The 23175-nt window shown below is 43.7% G+C and overlaps 1 protein-coding gene across 3 annotated transcripts in view; it reads right to left on the reverse strand.

Moving 5' to 3' along the window:
• The window catches only part of Pfkp (phosphofructokinase, platelet), a 63579-nt gene that overhangs the window by 16127 nt on the left and 24277 nt on the right, over window positions 1–23175 (reverse strand). For 2 of the 3 annotated variants that reach the window (XM_031359651.1, XM_031359649.1), the window contains exons 3-15: window positions 22168–22245; window positions 18922–19111; window positions 17240–17405; window positions 15844–15888; window positions 15518–15626; window positions 11267–11362; window positions 9512–9604; window positions 8843–8968; window positions 7177–7241; window positions 6844–6913; window positions 6475–6621; window positions 4312–4382; window positions 1540–1627 (exon numbers count right to left, since the gene is read on the reverse strand). In XM_031359651.1, the coding sequence (XP_031215511.1) occupies window positions 1540–1627; window positions 4312–4382; window positions 6475–6621; window positions 6844–6913; window positions 7177–7241; window positions 8843–8968; window positions 9512–9604; window positions 11267–11362; window positions 15518–15626; window positions 15844–15888; window positions 17240–17405; window positions 18922–19111; window positions 22168–22245 (1344 nt within the window). Of the gene's footprint in view, window positions 1–668; window positions 822–1539; window positions 1628–4311; window positions 4383–6474; window positions 6622–6843; window positions 6914–7176; window positions 7242–8842; window positions 8969–9511; window positions 9605–11266; window positions 11363–15517; window positions 15627–15843; window positions 15889–17239; window positions 17406–18921; window positions 19112–22167; window positions 22246–23175 lie in introns of all 3 variants that reach the window. The other variant, XM_031359650.1, reaches the window with a different exon arrangement.

Below are 23175 nucleotides of genomic sequence, written 5' to 3' on the forward strand. Positions count from 1 at the left end.
AAACTCCCATAGGAATAATAAGTACAATTTACAAATGTAAAACTAAACTGTATGTGTATATTTTGTTACTACTTTTTTTTTGCAAAAAGAAAAATAATAAGAAAGCATCAACATTTTTGACACAATTTAAGATTACCAATTTATAAAGGGGGAAAAATAACAGTAACAATCATAGCCAAAAACCTAGTGAAATGCCCCTAGGTGGTTTACAGAATAACATTATGAAATATTCAGTTCAATTTCTAGAGTCAACATCAAGTAGACAATGTTGGACACAGGATTTAAGTACAATAAGAGGCTGTAGGCTGAAAGAAAATTACATTCAGCCCAAACTTAAAAACCCTACATTTAGTTGAGGATCTGATGGAAAACACCGTGGTCTAGCACTGCTTGAGCTAGGATGAGCTGTCGCCACTCCAAAGGTCTTGGTAAATGAGTCAAGTCATGCTAGCAACAACATGGAAGAACTCATGAGAAAACCTGGGATGGGGCAATTAAATTAAGCATTTTCAGAATCCAAAAGGAACTTTTAAAATGTGCTTTCTTGAAACAAAAATATTTAGGTATCTGATTGGTAAAAGGCTATTTCTAGTGCACTGGTAGATAAAAGGGTCCAGGCCTCGGGTTAGCATCAGCTGCACCTGCTTTGCTGGCACACCCACACTTACGTCTGTGATAGTGTTCAGAGCCGTGTCTGCTCCGATGCTGAAATCGGAACCCGGCACATTGTTGGAGACAGTAGCAGGAACCATAACCATGGGGACACAGAACGCCTCATGTTTCTCCCGGGCAGCTGCCAGCTCTAGGAGTCCCAGGTAGGCCTGTCAGATAAGTCTGTGTGATTGCAGGGCCAGGGGAGGGAGAGAGGGGCATGGACAGCATGTGGCCAGGAGTGAGCAAGCACGGGGGTACACAGGGTACACAGTGAGGAGAGCAGGTACCACTAGAAGAACCAACACAGAAGAGTTACGAGCACAGACAAGGACAAGCAGCTTTCCAGGCATAAAGGGGAGGAAAGGCATTAGCATACAGTACTAAGACTAACTCTCTCCTAATTTTGAGTCTGGTAGTGTGAAGTTCCTATCTTTCTTTAGGTAAATTCTTCACGATTTCCTTGACATGAATCCCCATCGAGTAGGATGTAATTAAGGACCACAGTCTAATATATGAGTTTTTTAAAAAAAAAAAATCTGAAGAGAAACATTAACCATATAACCTCCTTCCTTTAGAAATCAGCAGTATATCTCACATGGCTAATATAGAATTATATCTACAGATTGATAACAAATCAGAAAACATCAAAAGGAGTTTCAGCAGAATGGACAATTTACTGGTTTAATTTACTTTAGCAGAATTGGGCTAGTCTTGTGCTACATCTCGCTACCCTGCTATTCTGTATTTCTGGGCAATGGGTTTGTGTATTAAAACCCCAGTTCTCAAGGAATAGCCATTGAGATGGGGTATATGTGATGCAAACATAAGGCTACCAATCACACCTCTAGAACCAACAAGCAGAGAGACAGAGATACAATAACGTACCTCAAATCCACCAATGATCAGAAGGGCATTGATACTATGGGAATGCATCTGTTCTGCAATCTTCTCCAAGTATGCTCCAGGTAGGGTGCTGAAGACAGACAGACCACAGACAGACAGACCAAGAGGTGAGAGTATACCCACAAACTGCCAAACTTCTTGGAAATTATTCTTCCCACCACTAGGGCTTCTTCTCCCACCGGCTACCCATATCCCAGTTCTGTAGTGTGAAAGCTGCGGTTGGCAGTGGGGCTACTTTTCCCTGCCTCCACAGCTGGCAGTACCAGGACAGTAGAGTCCTAGAGAATGATCGCTTAAGGAAGGAGTGGCAAGTTACCATGTCCCAAAAGAGCGTTTTTCAAAAGTAGGAGGGCAGGGGACGTAGCTTAATGGTCACTCTAAGTTCAATCCATACCACCGCAATAAACAAATTAGCAGGCAGACAAAGAGAAATAGTGCCACTCCAGAAGAATTATGTGACAGTGTGCACCTGAAATTCCAGCATTCATTGAGTTCAAGACCAGCCTGGGCTACAAGGAACATAGTGAATTCCAGAACAAGACTGAGCTACATAATGCTCTTTCTCAAAAAGGACAAAAAGAATTGTACTGGCTCACGAGAAAAAGAAAATACACATTAGCTTACAGTTATTAAGAATAATCGTTTACTCTTGGAAATGTCCATTTTCTAAATTACATGCCTTTGTATATATGCACATGTATATATGTGTGCATGTATATATTTTACATATAATGTATTTAATATATATTTATGTGTGTATAAGTAATATATATTAAATAACACAATAACATATAAATTATATACAATACACACATATTATATATATATAAATATCCTTTATTTAGAGAGATATCCATTTATTTTTCTTTAAAATGACATCCACCCACATTCCGACATCCACACACATTCCAATTCTATACTGTTACTTCAAATGACAGTCAGCAGGGATACTACCAAGCAAAGGAAACTTGTTTATGCCCCACTCTAACGTTTTAGCTGACACCCACCCCTAATCTTTCTTTTATATGTAAAGAAAAAAAAAAAAAGCTTGTACTGTTGGTAGATATATGTAAGTTGTAAGAGGAAGCTATTCCAATATGGAAAAATGTAGCAAGTGAACATGGTGCACAGGCAAACTTGACATCTTCAGCAAGCGTCTCAAGCTGTCAGCTCATCTCTACACTGCTCAGAGTGATGCCCAGCTTGCCTTCCATAAAGCATACCTGGGCCTGCAGTGGGGCTGACTCCCTGCAGAGGCCTAGGGAGTCTGTTTGCATAATCATCAGTCTACTACGGAGGCTTTGCCATCCAAAGCACCAGCACCATGGCACAGAGAAGCGATCCAGAAGGCTGGGGAATCCCCATCTGTCTATCTGGCACTAGAAGCCTTGATATTGAAACAAGCAGAAAAGTTGACGTGATTCTTCTCAGGCATTAGCCACAGTGACAGAAGAGCCCAAACCCTAAAAACTGCTTTCCTTCCATATGACAGATGCAAGGTACAGTAGTGGCTGGTATTGATAACTTCCTAGAAATCATCAGAGGTAACACGGGGTTGGATCCGACATAATGCACTTTCTTAAAAATGCCTTTATCCCAAGTACGTACCTAACTGAAGGATTTTGTGAATCAGGAAAACATTTTACGTTAGCATTGCTCAGGCGATTTCTTCACCTGTTCACATGAGCTTGGAGTTACTGTGTAGCTCAGGCCTGTTATAGCCAGACAAGTCCTACTTCTCCCACAAAGCTGCAGTAAGTGCTTGTTGACACAGTAACACAGTTCATGCCACTTTCTGTGGGGGTTTGAATATGCTTGGCCAACAGGGAACAGTACTATTACAAAGTGTGGCCTTGTTGGAAGAAGTGTGTCACTGTAGGGGTGGTCTTTGGAGGTCTCCTATGCTCAGGCTCCACTCATTGAAGGAGAGTTTCCTCCTAGTTGATTGAGAAGGCCAATCTCTCCCGGTTGCCTTCCACTCAAGACACAGAACTCTCAGCTCCTCTCCAGCACCATGGCCTGTGTGCCACCATGCTTCCTGCTATGATCATAATGGACAAAACCTCTGAAACTGTAAACCAGCCCCAATGAAATGTTTGCTTTTATAAAAGTTGCTGTGGTCACTGTGTCTCTTCACGGAAATGGAAAACCTTTGTAACTGTCACTCATTCTTACCATCAGAGTGGGACAAAAGTTTTCCACATATGGTTTTGCTCTTCAAATAGATGGAAATAGGGAATTAATGGGGAGGTAGGGCCACAAGGTACTGAACTTCTGTTTAAGTACTGGGGATTGAACCTGAGGCCTCAGGGCTGCTAGGCAAACACTCTAACCACTGAGCTACATGTCCACCCTAATCTCCCCTCTCTTTCCTAGCACTGAGATTAATTCTCAGCTCCCTAAAATACAATTGAGGATCCTGGGGCAACGGAAGATGGTGAGGTGGCCCTGCTACATTAGGAATTCATTACAGAAAAAAACAGAACTTATCAACATCCAGCCACTCTCCCTAGAATGTTCTTCTTCCCTCTTTGTGAAGAACTGTCGGATCGATTGCTCAGGAGTTAGGAGCACTGGGTGCTCTCCCAGAGGACCAGGTTTTGGTTCCCAGAACCCACATGGCAGCTCACAACCATCTTTAGTTCCACTTCCAGGTGCTTCAATGACGTCTCATGTAGCACATGTACGCACATGCAGGCAAAACACCCATACGCATAAAATGAAAAATGAAAGGAGTTAAAATTTTAAAATTACCGTTTCGTCCCAAGAATGGACCCGCCTTGTCCTGTCCAACCTCCGACATCGGACCAGCCAATTTCTTTGATCTATTGTTGAAACACAGAGTCAGACAGTGGCAATGAGGAAAAAAAGGCAGAATCAGAAGGTTCTGAAAACAGCTTAGGGTTCTGTCCGCTCACAGTCTGAGTTCTCACAGAGATGGGGAAGGCTGCAGGTCGCTTTCCAAACTGTAGTACTGACTCAGCCAAGACGAGCCACATCCTTCTAAGGTTAAACAAAATGCTGAGCCTCAGAAAGAGTACTCCTTCCCTGCCTGTGGGGGACACCCACACCCTAGCCCGAGGCAGGTGTCCTTCCCTGCCTATGGGAGGGACACCCACACCCTAGCCCGAGGCAGGTGTCCTGGGTGGATGCCTTAGCTGGCCAGAATCTCTCACTAGTAAAGAAAAAAAAAAAAGAATACCATGTTTTTAAATTGGCAATGGTTAAAATAATTTAGCAAAGAAGAAGAGAATAAAGGGAGAAATACAAATACAGGTTTGCTAAGTAGATGAAGTTCAGTCAACTGGGGGTGATTCCCATGCTAGGTGAGGTATGGCTTAGTTACAGAGCAAAACATGCTGGGCCAGAAATCCAGGTCTGCAGACTTCCAATCGTGTGATGTTTAGTGAACTTCCTACTATTAATGGATCCTGAAGGGATCTTTAGGAAAGTTACAGACAACCCCCAACTTGGCATCTCCAACCTCAACTCCTCAGAATTCCTGGAGAACCAGCACAGGTTATTTTCTTGACTTTATTTTCTTGACTCTATAAATTCCATTTCTAGCCCTTTCATTTGGTCAACTGAAACACAATAGACTATGCCCAACTTTAGGTCATCTGCACATACATCGTGAGCAAAGTATATTGTGTAAGACTTCAGAATGGAGCCTGATCCTTGAAGATATCTCATTGTCTCCACAGTTGCCTTTGACACTTCTTGCGGTAACTGTAAAATGTCTTCACAGTCCACCTAGTCTGCCTGCTTCTTGCCTCTGCTAGGCATTGGAAAGAAGATGTACCAGCGTGTGCTAGCCCCCTCCTTAAGAGCTTTCCACCTTACTTAGCCAGAAAATCAAATCCCTACAGATAACCTGGCTCTTGCTTCGTCCTCCTCTTCTGCTCCCTTCCCATCTTCCCCTACCCTGGCCCTTATCATCCTAAAACATGGGCAGATCAAACCCCAGGGTCTTTGTATCATACCATCTGCCTGGAACGAACCAATGCCCTCTCTTGGTCCCTACTTACCCATTAGTGGGAGATCGGCTTCCCATGAGCACCTGTTGCATGAAACTCATGCAGAGCCCTGGGGGCCTGTGGCCTCTTATAAATATTGCCCCAGCTTATTTCACATTCTTATAACTAAGCTATATGGCTTGTTAGTATAGTCTTACTGTCATCACCTCCAAAATATAAAGTCTGCAAAGGTGGGGCTCACATGTGTAATTCCATAGGGTTAAAAACTGAGCAAGGTACCGACCAGATATACTTCAAAGTACAGCTCTGGGTTCAGAGTCCAGGTTTGCTTCCCCATCCTGTTTCAAATCCTCTATCATGAGAAGTGTTGCAAGTGAGTCAATATTTCTACTCCTCACTTCTCTCATAAGAAAAAATAGTTATATGGTAATGGTAACCAAAAGGATTAATATATGTGAATCATGTGCTACAAAAGGAAACCAATGAATGCTCCAGACCTCTGTTGGCCAATCGTTGCTCTTCTCTCAATGTTGGGGATAGAAGCCAGATCTTTATATGCTAGGAAAGTATTCTACTGCTGAGCTATAAGCCCAACATTACTTTTTTTTTTTTTTTAAGTTTTTACTCTGATGGTTTGGATTACATGCACTTTGTCATCTGAACTTAACACAATAGCCTGTGAGGCTATTGTAATCACTGGATTACTGTGCCTTTGGGCCTTTTGAGAAAACCTGAAAAGACAGGATACCCTGAGCTTTATGGAAAGGCTAAGAACTTAACTTAGGGCAGGGTTTCCAAGTGGAAGGTAACCCTAACCCTCAGATCAGTAATTGGTATAGTCCCACTGCCAGGAATCGTGATTTGGTAGGTGCTGAGGGGAGGCTGGCATCCCCAAATACAATAACATTTGAACTCTCCTAGGGACTCTTGAGAGACTTACTTTGCCATTGGCTAAGCCATCAAAGCCGTCATAGACTGCAAACATCTTGTGCCCGTCTACAATCCCGACTCGAACAGCAGCGCGCACTGCTGCATTCATTCCAGCGGCAGGTGCCCCTACATTGATGATGGCTACATTGCAGTTGCTCTGAAAAGAGAACAGGGTAGTGCCAAGTTATCAGAGGGGTGCAAGCAGCTCCCATCTGTTACACATTTATAAGGGGTCATACTATGCCATGTTTTACAGGAGGTGACCATGTCAGGATCACAGTGAAGAGGTGAAGATAAATTTTCAGGGACCCACACTGGGGGTGGGGCAGTACCTAGGCCACTCAGGAGACTGAGTCATTGATGGAAGCTGGCTACCTACCTTGACAATCTTGTCATCAGGTACCTTACTGGCAAGACGCTTGTAGATTTTCAGGTTTCCCTCAAAATTCCTAAAGAAAAAAATGACATTGTAGTTTTAATAATGTATGGTTTGTGAGGTGCCTATAGGGGCCAGAAGAGGACATTCCCTGGAGCTGGAGTTATGAGCAATCATGAGGTAAGGCACATGGGTTCTGGAACTGAATTTGGGTTGTACTTGTATCTGCTGGGCTTCAGCCCTGGACTCCTTTAAATTTTTATATTAAGACTAAGTCTCAATGACAAACAAGGACCTAGATTTCTAGTAAGCTGAATTTTATTCACGATAACTTACCTTCCTCGGAGTTTTACAGCTTCCGTAAATCTCTTTTCATCCATTGCCTTCTGTACATCCTGGGTCTTTAAAAAAGAAAAAGAAAAAAAAAAGAATGAATCAAGACTTCAATGCTGTATGGATGGACATTCACAGTCTGACCCCACTGGATTGTCCCTGGCCCCCAAGTTCACAGCTAACTCGGCTGTGGGGTTAGAGCCCCAAAGAAGAGGAGTTGACAACTGCTGCTCGTGGACGGCACAAGGTCATTAAGAAGATTTCCAAAAAGTCAAAGTTCATGGAGATGGGTCTCTTAAGAAAGTATCTGATTATTCCACAATCTAGCTAAGATAAGGAAAAATAAAAACACAGCTAGCTAGCTCATTACCTCACTGAAGACTGCAGAACTTAAGGATGCTTCATGGTGGCTGAGAAGAACAGGGATTAAGACAGCCTCAAGACAGAGAGCTCAGGTCTGGAAATCCTGACCAGCCATGGTGAGCAAGTGGCTCTCTATGGCTGATTATTAATGAAACCTCTGTGTGATGGTTTGAATATCGAGGCAAGATAACAACACAACAAGTTGTTATCCAGACAAGTCTACTTGTCCTCAGTGAACTCACAAGGGATGAGCAACAAGCTCCAAAGTAAAGTACCACATGTGGTTCATGGTTCTAACCATTTTAAACCTATCACCTCTCATACAGTTTTCAGACACTTTTCTTGTCCTTCTATCCCCAAGGATACACAGGAACACACACTCATCTTTGTATGCACAGCCACACAAAGCCACACATATGTACATATACTGTCCATGCTCCTATTGGCTTCTGGGAGTTAAGGCTATTTTCAGCAAGTCCCTAGTCTGTCTGTCTGTCTGTCTGTCTGTCTGTCTGTCTATCTCTGTCTGTCTCTGTCTGTCTCTGTCTGTCTCTGTCTCTCTGTCTCTCTCTCTATCTCTCTCTCTCTCTCTCTGTCTCTCTCTGTCTCTCTCCCCCTCTGTGTGTGTGTGTGTGTGTTATAAAAGGAATACATGACAGGGTCATTCAATAGCCTAAATATTGCAACATTTCATGAATAAATAACTGGTGGAAATGAAAGTTAATACCATTTTCTAATGAAGCAAGCCCTAACATCACCTCATCTACTCAAAAACTGAGTGGAAAAGTAGCATCCATTTTTCTTTCTTCTCCCAGTAGACACTTCTGTCTACTATGTGGGCCTATCTCAACCTTATTGGAATCTGTTCCCTGGTACCCTCCCAGATCAGAATGCCCTCTGGCGACAAAAGGATAGAAAGTAACACTGGAGGACGGTAGGCCTGTCAGGCCTACAGCACCACTTGCAGGCAGGATCATTTTCCTGCAATCAGTTTTGCTGCTTCTGGCGTGCAGGCGCTGCACAGGCCATCTGTGACCATAGGTGGCAACAGTCAGAGACTCTTAAGGGTTTTCCAGTTCTTGGTGGAGAAAGCTCATGAGCTACAGGTAAGCCACAGAGAAGCTTTTACATACTGTCCAAGGATGCAGGAAACCTACCATCATCCAGTGGGTATCATTCTGCCCACCAAAACTCCACTTTAACCCAGTGCTCACTGAGTCTCAAGCAGTCCACACAGAGTGGAGCACTGATTTGTTCCTACAGGTGGCCTGTCCAATGCCCATGGCAACCCAACACCTGAGCTCACCATTTGCACACACTCCATCAGAGGCAGGCGCACAGCATGGTTTCCTCTTAGTGACACGACACAGGCCGGGATCTCCGGAGTAGCTTCCAGCAAGGCGAGGACAGCCTCCACTCCCATTCGGCTGGCCTGCCAATGATAATTGCAACCACTAAGAGATAGCCAACCCCTCATTCTATGCACAAGAGACACCATGTGCATAGCCGGAAGCCACCCCAGAGTTCACACTCTGCCTGCTTTCTATGCTGTAAAACAATGATTCAATCCGGGGCTACCCTGTTCTGCTATGGTTATCCCTACTCATCTCCGTAACAGTAAGATTATAACTCTAATAAGAACTGCCAGGCAATATGAGAATTTAGGGTCTGGACTCAGGAAGCCTACTGTCCTCTTGGGTTAGTTTCTGGAAGCTTACATTCGGATACCACTTTCCTACCTCCTGGGTTTTACTCCCCTGGCACTATGTCTTCCACATCAGTACGAAAACTGGCTTTCCACATCAGTTGTGACCTCAGCCCAGGAAATTATTCTACGTCAGTAAGTCTCAAAGGATGTTTAAATAAGCACCTCCAGGGATGAGCCTGCTGCTCAGCCTCCACAATAAACCAGTGCTTCTAAACGGCTGTTGAAGAGGCCTCATAAGAATGTCTAGTCATTTCAATCTCCACTTACCAAAATCCTGTCAAATGCAGACGGGGTCCCTCCTCGTTGGACATGTCCAAGAATGGTGACCCGGGTGTCAAATGACAAATTCTTCACTACAAGCTATGAAGGAAATGGCCATCAGAAAATACACAGCTGAACAGACCACAGTGAGGCTATACCAGCCGCATAATGTACTAGTACTGAGCAAAGGGTCCTGTATTATGCCTGCAGACGTATAAATGTTAAAACTGATCATGACTTCGTTTCTCCTGTGGGAACAGCTACCTACAATCCTAACATCTATTTTTCCAAATAATGCTTTCATTGCCAAGTAAAAGCTTTTTGATATTGCTGCTGTTAGTTTTGATTTGGTTTTGGTTACTGGAAACAGTTTAACATAGGCCAGGTTGGTCTTAAATTTACAATGCTCCTGCGTCAGCATCCTGATTTTGGAGGTTATACAAAGGAATCGCCACTCAGACTACTAGAGATAAAAATCTTTACTTTCTAACAAGCAGATCAAAGTAAATAACACTGACTTTGCTACAAAAAAATTTAAAGTGTTATTTATATTACGATTATCTCCTTTCATGATGCCCAGCTTTGCTGTAAAGAGAAGAACCCAGAAAATCTAGCCCCATGCCAACAGCAATACTGGCTGGTGATATACAGAGTCTATGAATCTCCTTGGGACTGTCTGACCCCCTGTATATATAATAGGATCACTTATATCCATCTGTGCACATATCTTGGTCCAAGGTAGCTAGAGTGTTCATCTTAATTTTATTTTACTGAAAAAGAAAACGTCTGCTCTGCTTTTATAGAGAGATATCAGTAAATACTGTTAAATCTCTTTCACTGGCTCTGGTGGATGAATTCATGCCGAGGTGCAGATCTAGTAATGGAGTCATTAAAAAGTGAGCTTGGCTCATTCAATAACCTTAACTAAACAATGATAAAGAAATCAACTTGTAGAGCTATGGGTGTGGTTCAATGGCAAAGCACTTGCCAGGCACATGAGCTCCTGAGTTCTAGTCCTCAGAGCTGCCAAAGACAACGAGCAAGGCATTGCATGGTGATCACACCTTTAATACTAACAATTTTGAGGGGGAGGCAAAAAGAATGAACAGCTTGAGGCCAGCACAGGCTTCTTAGCAAGAAGAAAAAGAGTCAAAAAAAAAAAAAATAGACCTTGTAAAACCAGATTAGTAATGCCTGTGGGCCCTGACTCGGGGCTGGAACCACACAGTCTAGATGCTGCTTTGTGATTTCCTCAGTCATTCTGAGGTCCTGGTGAATAAGGCAGAGTCCTGTAGAGACTGGTAGGCATAAGTCAGAAGGAGAAGCAGAGCAGTAGCCTGCCAGACCCTGCCCTACCTCAGGACAGCGACTCATAGCCAAGTAGTCAGTTTTATTGGTGAGAATATCATTCAGCTGATGCTCCAGGTTAGAAGGAAGGCAAAGGGGAAACTGGGCATCGCCTTATCTATTGTTCCAAATAAGAGAGTTCCTAGAATATGCTGGCTGCCAAGTAGTCAAGATTCCTTACCTTCTGTGCAAACCTTGCTTAACAGATGGTCCTTTCTAACACAAGAACATCCTTGTCCACCCAACTGTCTCACTTCTATTGTTAGTCACATCGCTGTAAGGACCATTAAAGGCAAGACACATGAAATGCCGGCTGTCTGGACACTCTTAAGTCTTAAGCTTCATATTTCCAGTGCTTTGATGCTCTAAATCCATTTCCCCTCAGACACAACTCATGTGTCCTTCTCGGCTTACCTCCTTGATTTTCTCAGACGTGATTGGCTTATTTTGGGTGTCGATTGCTCCTTCAGACACGATGATGATATTCAGCCTCTTTTTTCGGGCACGGTTCTAAAGAGACAGAAAATTAAGACTCCTAAAATTTTTGTCGGTCTTTAATGACAACAAACCCAGGGAAATATGTCCTAATCATTGCCTAACTTGGAAATATTTCTCAGTAAGCCCAAAGGTAGGTGAAAGGTGCCTTTGCAAGGTCTGAGAGGGTTTGTAGGTTAGGCGACATTATAAGAATACAGAGAACTTGGTTCTAGTTAGCCTGAATTAAAGTATGGTGTATAGACATGTTGATTATAGTGAGCCCCACAACAAGTGAACAGAGGCTAGACTCTCCCAGTTTAGCCTACCCCAAGCCATGTTGTCTATTCTTTTTGTGCTAGAGCTCTTTCCAGTCTCTGCATGGACCTCCCTAGACTCCCTCACATGAAGCCAGTAACCCATTCCCATCATATTTACATAATACTGCACACAGGTCTGGGTAGCAGGCAGGTAGGCAATGGATAAGAAAGCAAGGCAGGCTACAGGAAAGGCCCATGCATTGAGGGCTTTTCCCCAGCCCATAGGACCATTGGTTGAGTATATGAGAGATGGAGCCTAGTGAAAGATGAGGTACCTAGCAAGGTAGATATTATGACCCCATCCCTACTCTTCTTTGCCCCCAATTTTTTTTCTGTCTGGCCCCTATGAGGTAAACAGACCTCCTCTGTCCTATAACTCTGTCATGATTTATGGTGTCATCACAGGTTCGACTAACCATGAGCTAAGATCTCCAAGATCATGAGCCAAAATCAATGTTTCCTTGGCCTTAGCTCAGATGTTTACCACAGTAACAAAAATCTAATAGACATACTGCTCATGCAAAGGGTCTAAATGAACACAGTTACATTATCTTGCCAGTTCTGGCATCCTGTCTTACATACTCTCACACTCTGGTACACTCTGCCTTATATAAACTGAAGCAGTCACTCAAGGATACCTAAGGGTGCCTGGCAACTATGTCCTGGTGTAGGTTAGCTCCATGAATTTTCTTTCTATAAAATCCCAAACAAAATATGGTCCCTTAGAAAAAGGTCAGTGTGATAATCTGAATAATAAGGGCCTTCATAGACTAGCGTGTTTGAATTCTGGCTCCTATGACGTGGCACTATTAGGAGGTATAGCCTTGCTGGAGGAAGTGTGTCACTGTGGGGGTGGGCTTTGAGATTTTATATAAACTCAAGCTACATCCGGTATGACCCATGGAGATCTCCCGCTGCCTGGAGATCAAGATATAGGCCTCTTAGCTTCTTCTCTAGCACCATGTCTACCTGTATGCTGCCATGTTTCCCACCGTGTTAACAGACTAAACCTCTGAAATTGTAAGTCTGCCCTAACTAAATATTTTTCTTTGTAAGGGTTGTCATGATCATAGAATCTCTTCATAGCAATAGAAACTCTAACTAAGACAGTCAGTGATAAGTGTGGGAGGGGGCCCTGGCCATGCCTGAAGGGATGGCAAGAAGTAATATGCTGATATGGATCACAGGTACACAGATAATCAAGGTCACAAAGATTTGTTCTTGGTTATGATAGCTATAAAACATGCCATGCTTTGAAAAATGTGTACAATGTGAAGAAGGAAGAATTTGAAGAATAAGAAACCCTTTCTTACAAGCATAAAGGTATGAGGAGTACTGGGTAATCACCTTAGCATTCCTTGAAAGAGTACTAGAAATACAGTATCCATAAATATGGGATGGCTAAATAGGTGTGCTTCAGTCACAATGCACAGTATTCTGAAGTGGCTAAAAGACAATGGAATCTGTGGCCTAGGGAAACAGCTTTCGCTGCTTGTAAAGTACCTGCCCTTATAAGCACAAGAACCTGAATTTCATTCCCAGAACTATGCTTTTTAAAAAAGTATGGAAAGGCATACTGGGCAAGCTAAAGTTCTAAAGCTGGGTAAGTCAAGATAGAAGGGGGTTCCCTGGGAGTCATCGATTAGAAACTGTCTCCAAAGGAGAAAAACAGGTAGACAGTGCCCCAAAGGCGTTTTCTTGCTTGCTAATTGAGGTAGGCCGGCTATGCCCATGGGCAGTGACACCCCTGAGCGAACAGTGGAATCTTCAGTGCATTTAAGAAGAAAGATAGGTACCATGGCCCTACTACTTAATGACTGCCTCTAAGTTTAGTGTCTAGACTGAATTAATTGATTCACTGACTTTCAGAAAGTCACTAAGGAAAATAATTTTCCCATGTAAGAAAGGACACTGAAAGGTGACATTATATGTTCAAAGCCATTCTCATGGTAGTATAGCCAATGTCTAGTCCAAGGAATTCTGTAATCTTGCAACAGATTTTTTTTTCTTTTTCTTTTTTAAGATTTATTTATTTATTTCATGTATGTGAATACACTGTTGCTGTCTTCAGACACACCAGAAGAGAGCATCGGATCCCCATTACAGATGGTTGTGAGCCACCATGTGGTTGCTGGGATTTGAACTCAGGACCTCTGGAAGAGCAGTCAGTGCTCTTAACAGCTGAGCCATCTCTCCAGCCCCGATTTTTAATTAAGCTAGTTAGTGTTCCAAAACATTGGGGGAATACTTCTTGCAGTATTGTATTGGTGGCCAGTAAAAATAAAAAGACAGATACAAAGATAGCAAAAGGTTCTGTCCTTAACTCAGTCAAAACCTGGGGGATGGGAAGCTATGTATCCTGGTCTTGTCATACCTGACAGCACAGTGTACCAAGTCTAGACTCTAAGAATATTCTTAAGTAGCCTTTAATCTAAAGTGAGTATCTAGACATTGGATGACTGTTTTGAACACATAGGCTGACTGTATGTACCCTTCCTGTCAGCCAAGCCCAACAGTTATCTCTATCCCTGACTCACTGTCCATAGATGGCCTGTAACAATGTGACTGTGCAATCAGGCTGCAGGCAAGTCAGGAAGAAGAAGAAAAGAGAGCACTAGACATGACTTCTAGGAGAAAGAGACCACTGAGGTGACGTCCTGTCTGGTGGCAATCTAGTCTTCTGGGTCATATGTAAGCCTCAGGAAATGGGAATACTACATATCCTCTCAAGGGTCCAGGCATGGATAGTCTATCTTAATTAGACACCTGCGGATACTGTTAATGTCCCACAGGTCAGGACCAAAGTGAAGGAACCTCCCTCCCAGACGGAGGGCCATTTTGGTCATCCATCAGTATCACCAGCTTATGTCACGTTAAGAGGTTGAGCCTCCAAAGAAAGCTTGGTTTTTCTCATTGTGAAAAAACTTTAACCAGTAGCCATTCACATTAAGATTTTGTTTCGACAAAAACCTACTTGGTTCATGACTTGAATGCTTTTCCTCCTTTGAGATGGTGACTCGAAAGCAACATTTTATTGCCCACACACATGCAGCCTCTTCTAGACACTGCTTATGTGCTTGCTGGCTCTAAATAAAATTGGTCTGTGATATAATGGTTACATAATTTTCTTGTAGATCAGTTATAAAGATTGCTTCAAAAATAAAGGAGAGAAAAGTAACCTACATATGAAGATCTCTGCCCTGAAAGCTAAGCAGTCTTAAGGAGGCCAATCCACACTGCCTTATGCCTTCATATGGGAATATCCCCCCCACCCTCATAAGCAACTATGCTTCCAAAGACAATGGTACAACAAACTCCTGACAGAGGAAGGGAGGAACATGGATGGAAACAGTTAGGGGACAGAAGGGCTTAACATCCCCACACAATGAGAAAAGAAATGTCACAACACCACACGCCTTATTTGGGGGCTGGCGTGGGGGGCAGGATTTAAAAGACAGGCCGGCACATATCTGGCTGAGTTCAGTGATGACTTGAATAGCAGCCAAGAGCTGTCTCTGTAATCCTGACTTCGTTTAACCACCATGATCTCATGTCGTGGTGCACAAGCCACCAGGAAGCAGAACTACTGCTTTGGATGGAAGGCATCAGTGGTTCCAGCTGTTTCTCCATGGCAACATCAGCCTACCCAGGCAGATCCTTGGCAACAGGCTTGACCTTGTTTGTTTTTGTTCTTGTTTTTGTTTTTTTGTCTTGCTTGGTTTGGTTTTTTACAAGCAAGTTTTCGAGTATTTAAAGGAGCCACCAGCTTGGCCACCCCAAAAGGTCTTGTGGATCCTTACTCCACCAGCTTGGCCACCCCAAAAGGCCTTGTGGATCCTTACTCTAGCAACGCAGCCAGACTCCAAGTTACCTCTGAGAGTTGTAAGCACATTTTTTCCTCCCAACCTTCCTCTGGTGGAGACTCCGGGAGGAACACCCAGTCGGCACCGCAAGCCAAGGCGCTCACCAAGGCCAAGTAACTGTGGGGACAAAAAGGAATTAATACACAGGAAAGAAGGAGCCTGCTTGCAAGGCTAGTGTACTACTTATGCTCAGAGACAACCTTCAGCAGCTATGGCCCTTGATATCCCACAGGGGCTTCTGCATCCTGCTCCCTGTTGCAACATATGGCACAGAGCTCTCATGTGGACGCCACTCAGGTCCATTCCTACCAGGATGGTGTTGGCAGATACCTACCCACAGTGTCTTCCCATCACCTCCAGGACAAAGGTCCTCTGGTGGCTGGAAAAAGGGTAAAAGGGCACACATTACCACTCAAGCAAGAAAAGTGTACTCGCAGCCTAGACAGACAGAAGGCCTGCTTCTCACCTCTGGCTGATACCAAGCTACCAAAAGCTGCCAAGCTGACTCATTTCCTACAAAAAGCAAGCTCCACTCACTGGAAGGGTTTCAGAACTAAGGAGTAATGGGGCTTCAACAGTGACTGCATTTGTGGAGAAGGGGAGGTTGGTTTTTGAAACATGTTCTCATATGCCCCACGGCTGACCTTGAACTCTGTGTAGCCAAAGGTATGTGACCTGGGACTTCCGACCCTTCTGCCTCCGCATCCAGTTACTAGGACTACAGGCATATGCCACCACCTCCAGCTTATGGGGTATGGAGTGCTGGAAATTGAATCTCGGCTTCCTGCAAGCTATGCAAGCACTATGCAAACTAAGCTACATCCTCCCTACTGCTTCTACTTGCATACTTTACAACATCCTTCACTTCTTTCCTAAGACTACTCTGTAGTTTTAAGTTGCTTTTCTAGGCTCTTTTCTAAAAAGCTCTACTCTGAACTAAGTTGAGTTCTTCTTCTGAAAGCTAAGGGTTAGCCCAGGATCACATCTGAGATCTGAGAACTTGAGAGGCCATGAAGTTGGGAGTATAAAAACAGCCAATCTCATCTACAGAGGGGAAAATAGAGCCCCTCAGGCTGGCTATACCCAAGTAAACACACAAGCATAAATGCTACAAATCAGCTCCCTCAACACACAATGACTGTCATTCCTTGCAGTTGAAAGAGCCAATTGCTCTGAGCTCTCCTTCCAGTCCTGAAGAGGTGATGTGATTTTTCCAGAGGCACAGAGTTCAATGGACAGAGGCAGCTAAGAACTGGACATGATACACAAAAGGGGTGTATCCCAGCCTCCCTCAGTAACATCTGCTCCAAAGTCTCAAGCTTCAAGCTAGCCACTGACACAGTGAAAGGTACCTGTCGGGCTTACTATTTCACTTGATTTTCGGGGAAAGGCTTTTGGGAATTCTGTGGTTCTCTAGAAAGTTGTTAGTCATGCCTCCTTGTGGGTCTAGATCACTGCAGAGAAACTGTTAATGTTCTACTCACAGTCTGGCTCATTGGTACCTTGGAATCTCAACAGTGACACTAGGATGTCTCGCTCCACTAACAAGTATACTACTAAGTCCCTCTCTCTTTGTTATTCCATGAGATAGCCTTTGGGGGACTCTAGATAATGATTTTGTTTCCTTGTGTTTTCTAGTTTTTCTCCCATAAGCACACTTAGAATAATACTAATATGGCATCTGCTGAATGTTTCCAGAACCAGCAGTAGTAACCTGTAAGTCCTTTTACCTCTGAGCAGTGGTCATGATAGCATCAATAACTTCAACAATTCGATGCATAGCTGAATCTGTACCAATGGTCATGTCTGTGCCACAGAAGTCATTGTCAATGGAGCCCACTATGCCTACCACGTTGAGGTGGGAGTACTTCTGCACTGTGTCTTTATCGATCTCACCTGTATGGGAGACAAGAAACACACCTTGGATCCAGGAAGAGCTGCCATGTCTCCTGGTGCTCCACCAGATGTGAAAGACAATCAACATGGTATAGAAGTCAAATACCCTGAGTTCTGTCATTTATGAATTTCCCCAGAACTCTTCACACCCTGAATTAGCATACTGAAGGAAAGACAAGCCATGTGAAGAAAGAAAGAACTATTCAGGACATGAATTGGCACCGGACAGTTAGCAAAAACACTGAATTCTAAAAATATAAAGATCCAAGTGTTGCAACTTAGGATAAAAACGTAACCATGCTTCTTAGCAACGGCTTTGGACAATAATGATTTTGAATAAGGACACATCATAATTTCAGAATTAAGAACTATAGAAACTTATGATCACCTAACTATAGATAGATGTCTTAATGAGGCCCATGAAACTAATTAGTAAGTATGTTGCTAGCTCTCTCAGGATAAACATACCTGGTCAGGTAGTTCTATATAGATGAACTTAGAGAAGTGTGTGGGTGGGGGTGGGTTTTAAAGTTTTTATCTATGGTCACCAATGGGCTGGAGTTAGATCAGGTATGAAAATAAAAAGATGGAGTGAGGCCTCTCAGCTCCATTTCCTGAGTAGACTTTTAAGGTTTTCTTAAAATGAAATTTGAGGACATACACTTTATCTCGTTTCTAGTTTTCATGAAGTTGCTGTTTGAGCAACACACTCTTGCTGACGACATTTGATACAGAATTAGAATTATAATAAGAGCTTTAAAGAGACAGGGACAAGAGTTCATATAGAGTCCTCAGACATTGTAAATAATACCAAAAGAAATTTAAAATGGAGAGAAAGAGAGAGAGAGAGCAGATCAGCAACTTTTAACTAAACTCTTGTAACATAAAGATTTAGAGACATCCTAGTTTATCAGCAGAAATACAAGGTGATGGTTGGAAATGTGGATGTTGGCATCCAAAAGCCAGAATGCACACAGATGATGGTTATAGCAGCTTGGCTTCCCCTACGACCTGAGACTCCTCTCTTAGATGGGGTTGTACATGATTAATATCATGAGGATTTCACAGGCCTCCCTAGGAAAAGGGGTAGCACACAGTAGGGCTTGCTGTCATTACTGGGATACAGATTTAAACTCTGTGGTGTCAGGTGACAGGAGGCAAAACAGCCACAATTCAGCTATGACTAAAAATGAAGCTGAGACTAGTGACACACACTTTGAACCCCAAGCTGGGAGGAAGCAGATGCAGGTAGATCTATGAGTTCAAATGCCAGTCTGGTCAAGATAGTGAGACCACATCTCAGAAACTAAAATGAAATAAAAATTAAAAAAGATGGCTCAAAAGTTTGTATGTTCCTGTCAGTTATAAATAAAATAACCGTTTCCCCCTCTCCCCCGTAAAAAAGGCACAGTGTGTTATTACTTTCCAAGCTCCTAAAAAGCACCAACAGGGAAACCTGAGGCAGGCTACTCAGAGAAAAGCACTAGCAGGGGTGGAAACAGAAAGAGAAACATACCATTCTCAACCAGCTCTTCCAGAAGTCCGCTCCACTCCTTCCGGAAGAGGTTGGCTCCCGTGAGACTTCCGTCTCCGCCGATCACGCACAGATTGGATATGCCCAAGCGCACCAAGTTACAGGCGGCTTTCAGGCGCCCTTCACGAGTGCGAAAGGCCTTGCAACGCGCACTGCCAATGATGGTCCCCCCCTGGAAAGGACATAAATCACGCTCACTGACAGTAAGTCAGATGGATTGGCACAGGCAGTAAACCATAATACCTGTAGAACTTTCCACGGGGTTTCGTCATTTTCATCTCAGCTTCCTACTTTTAGTGAAAGTTCCTAAAGGAACACACTAGCCTGACGCCCGTGAAAGATGGATGTGAGTGTTGCACTAAACGGACAGAGCAAGTGTGTATAGGGTCACTGCAGCCCCCCCAGCTTCTTGGGGTCAAAGCTGTCCTGACAAGGGATGAACTGGCACTCCACTGGGCATCAGCCATGACCTGTAGTGCAAACTTGTCCTCCTCCTGATGATGACCTGGCCCTCCAATGAGTCAAATCATTGAGCCAAAGGAATCTGAAAGGTGTATAGTTTCGGTGACTTCACTTAAAAGTATAGTCCCAATGTGGTTATCCCCGTGAAGGGTCAGGACTATATCCAAGAGTGAAAGTTCACCTGTGCCTCTCTGTAAACCTGCCATTTCTGTTGTGTCACACAAGGGATGGCATCAGCTACAAGTCATCATTAGTTACTTTAGCATTTTATGAAAACTTCATCTTAAGGAAGCTTAAGTTTCATAACCAAGCTTCCAGAAGAAAGAAATCATGACTTATTATACAGCTTTTCAAAAAGTTAAGCTGGGCAGTGGTGGCGCATGCCTTTAATCCCAGCACCTGAGAGGCAGAGGCAGGATTTCTGAATTCAAGGCCAGCCTAGTCTACAGAGTGAGTTCCAGGACAGCCAGGGTCACCCAGAGGAAACAATGTCTTGAAGCTTCCCACCTCTTCTTCAAAAGTTAAGATTTTAGAATAATAAGGTTCCTTTAAACAAACAATCAATTTAGAAAAGTTGGGTCCACCCCTGAGACAACTGCTTCTGACTGGTTTCCAGGCTGAACCAAGCTACAGGTAGAGTCTCACTGCAGATGGCTCGCTCACTCAACACCCATTCTCCTTCTTGCATGCTAGAATTTGTTTGTCTATAGCTCATTTATAAAGCCCTAGAGATTTACAATTTTACATGAAAACTACCACCATGTTATTGAGTGAAACCTTAGTTAGAAATTACTAACAAAGCCCAAGTCAACTCACCACCTACATGACTCTGGGCTAACAGTGCCACTGCGAGGTGTGACGGACCACGTGCAGCCGGACAGGCAGGCCAGGGGTGGCAAGGGCCGAGTCCAGGGCTGAACAGAGCCTGCCCTCCCAACTGTCTGACAAAGATCAGTGAGAAGAATATGCTACTTGTTACAACTGGAAGTGGAAGGGAAACCCAGGGACTCCAGGGTTGGACAGATACAATGAACAAAGGCCTCAGGATGAAAACTCTGAGCAACCAACTTACAGAAGCCATTCACGGATTTACACACACACACACACACACACACACACACACACACACACACACGCATACACACACAGAGCCTTTCAACCACAACAGTGTTTCCCATTTCCCTATCTCAATCACAAAAGCAGGATGGGGGTGTTCTGAGTTGATCATGTGCTTCTGCTTGTCTTGAAAGCATCACTCCGCCTAACTTTTATCTTGCTAAAATGTCCTTCATTCTCTAGGCACTCAGCAAAGCGAAGCAATTCCCGGGTGCTGTCTCCTAGTCTTTGACATTTGCTAAAGTGTATGTGCCCTTAGCACCTTCAGAGTGAATTTGCTAACTTTACTGATATTAAAAAGTATTCAAGACAAAGATTAATGCCTAGGTTTTAAAGCCTCTAGCAACACATAAGCTTGGTAGGAATCTTTTCTTCCTTTGTCTTCTCTTTACTTCCCAACTAATTTGGACCTTTCATTAAGCGAAAAGGTCCCAAGGATGTATGAGGCAAAAGTTCCCGGAACATCTAATTTCTTTTAAACTCAAAGCAAGCAACCGTTTTGCCTCCCAGTAACAATGATCTCTTCCTTGTGCACAACACAGAAAAGAGCTGTGTCTGCTTCAAGCTGGAACAGGGCTGAAGTGTCCCAGTTAAATCCACAGCCTGCGGGGCTCCCAGTCAGAACCTTTCCCAGGCTTCGTTTTACTCTGTGCCAAGGGATATGCAAAAACCCAGTGGGCACAGAGATTTACTGATGAGCACACAGTACCAGCAAACCAAATTAACCTCTACTACACTCATCTGCTCTGAAAAAAAAACCTGCCAGAAATACCACAATGTAGCTGAGGCTGAGGCATCCAAGCTTGTACTGCAAAGCTACCTTCCTGAGTTAAGGTCATGTTGATATTTTTAAGACATAATAAAAGGGCCTGAAAGATGACTCAGTGGTTAAGAAGGCTTGCTATATAATCATGGGGACCAGATCCTCAGATTCTAACTACCCTGTATCAGGACAGGTACTCCACAAATGGTTGCAGCTGCAGCTCCAAGAGACCCAACATTATCTTCTGGCCTTTGTGTACAGGCACACACATACGCACATATATGCTCACATAGGCACACACATACACACATAAAGTAAAAAATAATTAAATGACACATATTGTAGATCGAATGTGGACCCTTGGTCCTCAAGTACTAATGCTATTCTGTAGGAAGACAGTAGCTGCTTTGGGACTAGGAGAATCCCAAGGGGGTTGCTGGGAATGATCCTTGAAGGTGACAACCATCCCAGTTTCTGGCCCCAGCCCTCTGCTTCTGATCTGCCAAGACATGGAGAAGGCACTCCGCAATCTCTCGGGTCACAAGCTTGGCCACAAGCCACCGTCCATCGTGGCCTGAACTGACCAGCCTCTCAAGCCACCCCGTTCTCCTAACTTGAAGAATTCTACCTATTGAACCATGAGCCAAATAAATCCTCCCTTGTGGTCCTTCAGTCAGATATTTGTCCCAGAGACAAGGAAAATAAGGAGCATAGTAAGAAATCAGTGTTCTCTGGCCTTATGACGAGCTTAAAAAAATAAACTCATTATAGTTTATTAGTAGCTAAGCAGGGATGGGAATATGTGTTAGAGCTTACTCAAGCATCCAGTGTTTTAAACGAAAACAGAGACTTTAATGTAGAGAAACAAAGAGCAGTATGGCACCTACCACTTGCAGAATGTTAGACACGCAGTCCCATTTGGCTTCCACAATATTGGAGCCTCCATCCACCAAGCCTTGGTAACCCTGGATGTGGAAAAAATAAACATCTATTTAAAGAGAGGTTGTGCTTTACTGTGCATTAATAAACCCAATAATTATAGAACAGAAACACGACAATGAACCTAATTTTTAAACTGACTGTTAGAAGACAGTCAGAAGGCAAGTGCAGAATAAAAGTATTTAAGCATAGTAATCAATCAATCAATCAACCAACCCAAACCAAAAACCTCTTAGGAAGGGAAGGGAATGAACAGGTAGAACAGAAGTCTCAGTGCACCCTGGGTCCATGTGCCAGGTCCTACTCCCCACAGTGCAGTATCTTTGTCAAAACTCCCAAGCTGCTGAGCCAGAGAGAAAACAGTGAAGGATGTGGCCAGGGCCTCAGCCATGACTCCGGAGCTCTCTGAGAAGAGCAGGACACAGAGTTGCACTCGCCGAAGGGCTTTGACACAACATGACACGAAAGACCTGTCAAGCTCTCTCGCACAAATGCCCATTGCAATAAAGTCTGCATTCAGTGGTAGGGTAATTAAAAGGCTCAAAGGGAGAATGTGGTCCCAACTTGCACACTGGAGAAGAGGACCTGCCAGAGGTCCAAAAGCATCCTGAGGTTGTCTTGGGGCTAGACCAGGTACACCTTTCATGGCATCAATGTTTGGCAGCATCCACATTCACAGAACTGCTCCCCACTAAGCCACCATAGGCTGCTCAACTGCTTAACTATGCCCCGTAGAGAAATGGTCCCTTTGTGTTACAGATAGCTCTGGGGCTATTTGGAATTTGAGGCTAATTATCTTCTCCAATGAGGGGCTGGGAACTACAAATGAGTCAGCACTCAGGTGATTTCCTGTAAACCTTCTTCCCACCTTAATTTGTAAAATAAAGGTGAGAGCTGGTGATTGGGCAGATGAAGGGAAGGTGGAGCTAAAAGTTAGGAGAAAGAAGAAGGAGGGG

Source organism: Mastomys coucha, unplaced genomic scaffold (genome assembly GCF_008632895.1).
Source record: "Mastomys coucha isolate ucsf_1 unplaced genomic scaffold, UCSF_Mcou_1 pScaffold7, whole genome shotgun sequence".
Classification (NCBI taxonomy): domain Eukaryota; kingdom Metazoa; phylum Chordata; class Mammalia; order Rodentia; family Muridae; genus Mastomys; species Mastomys coucha.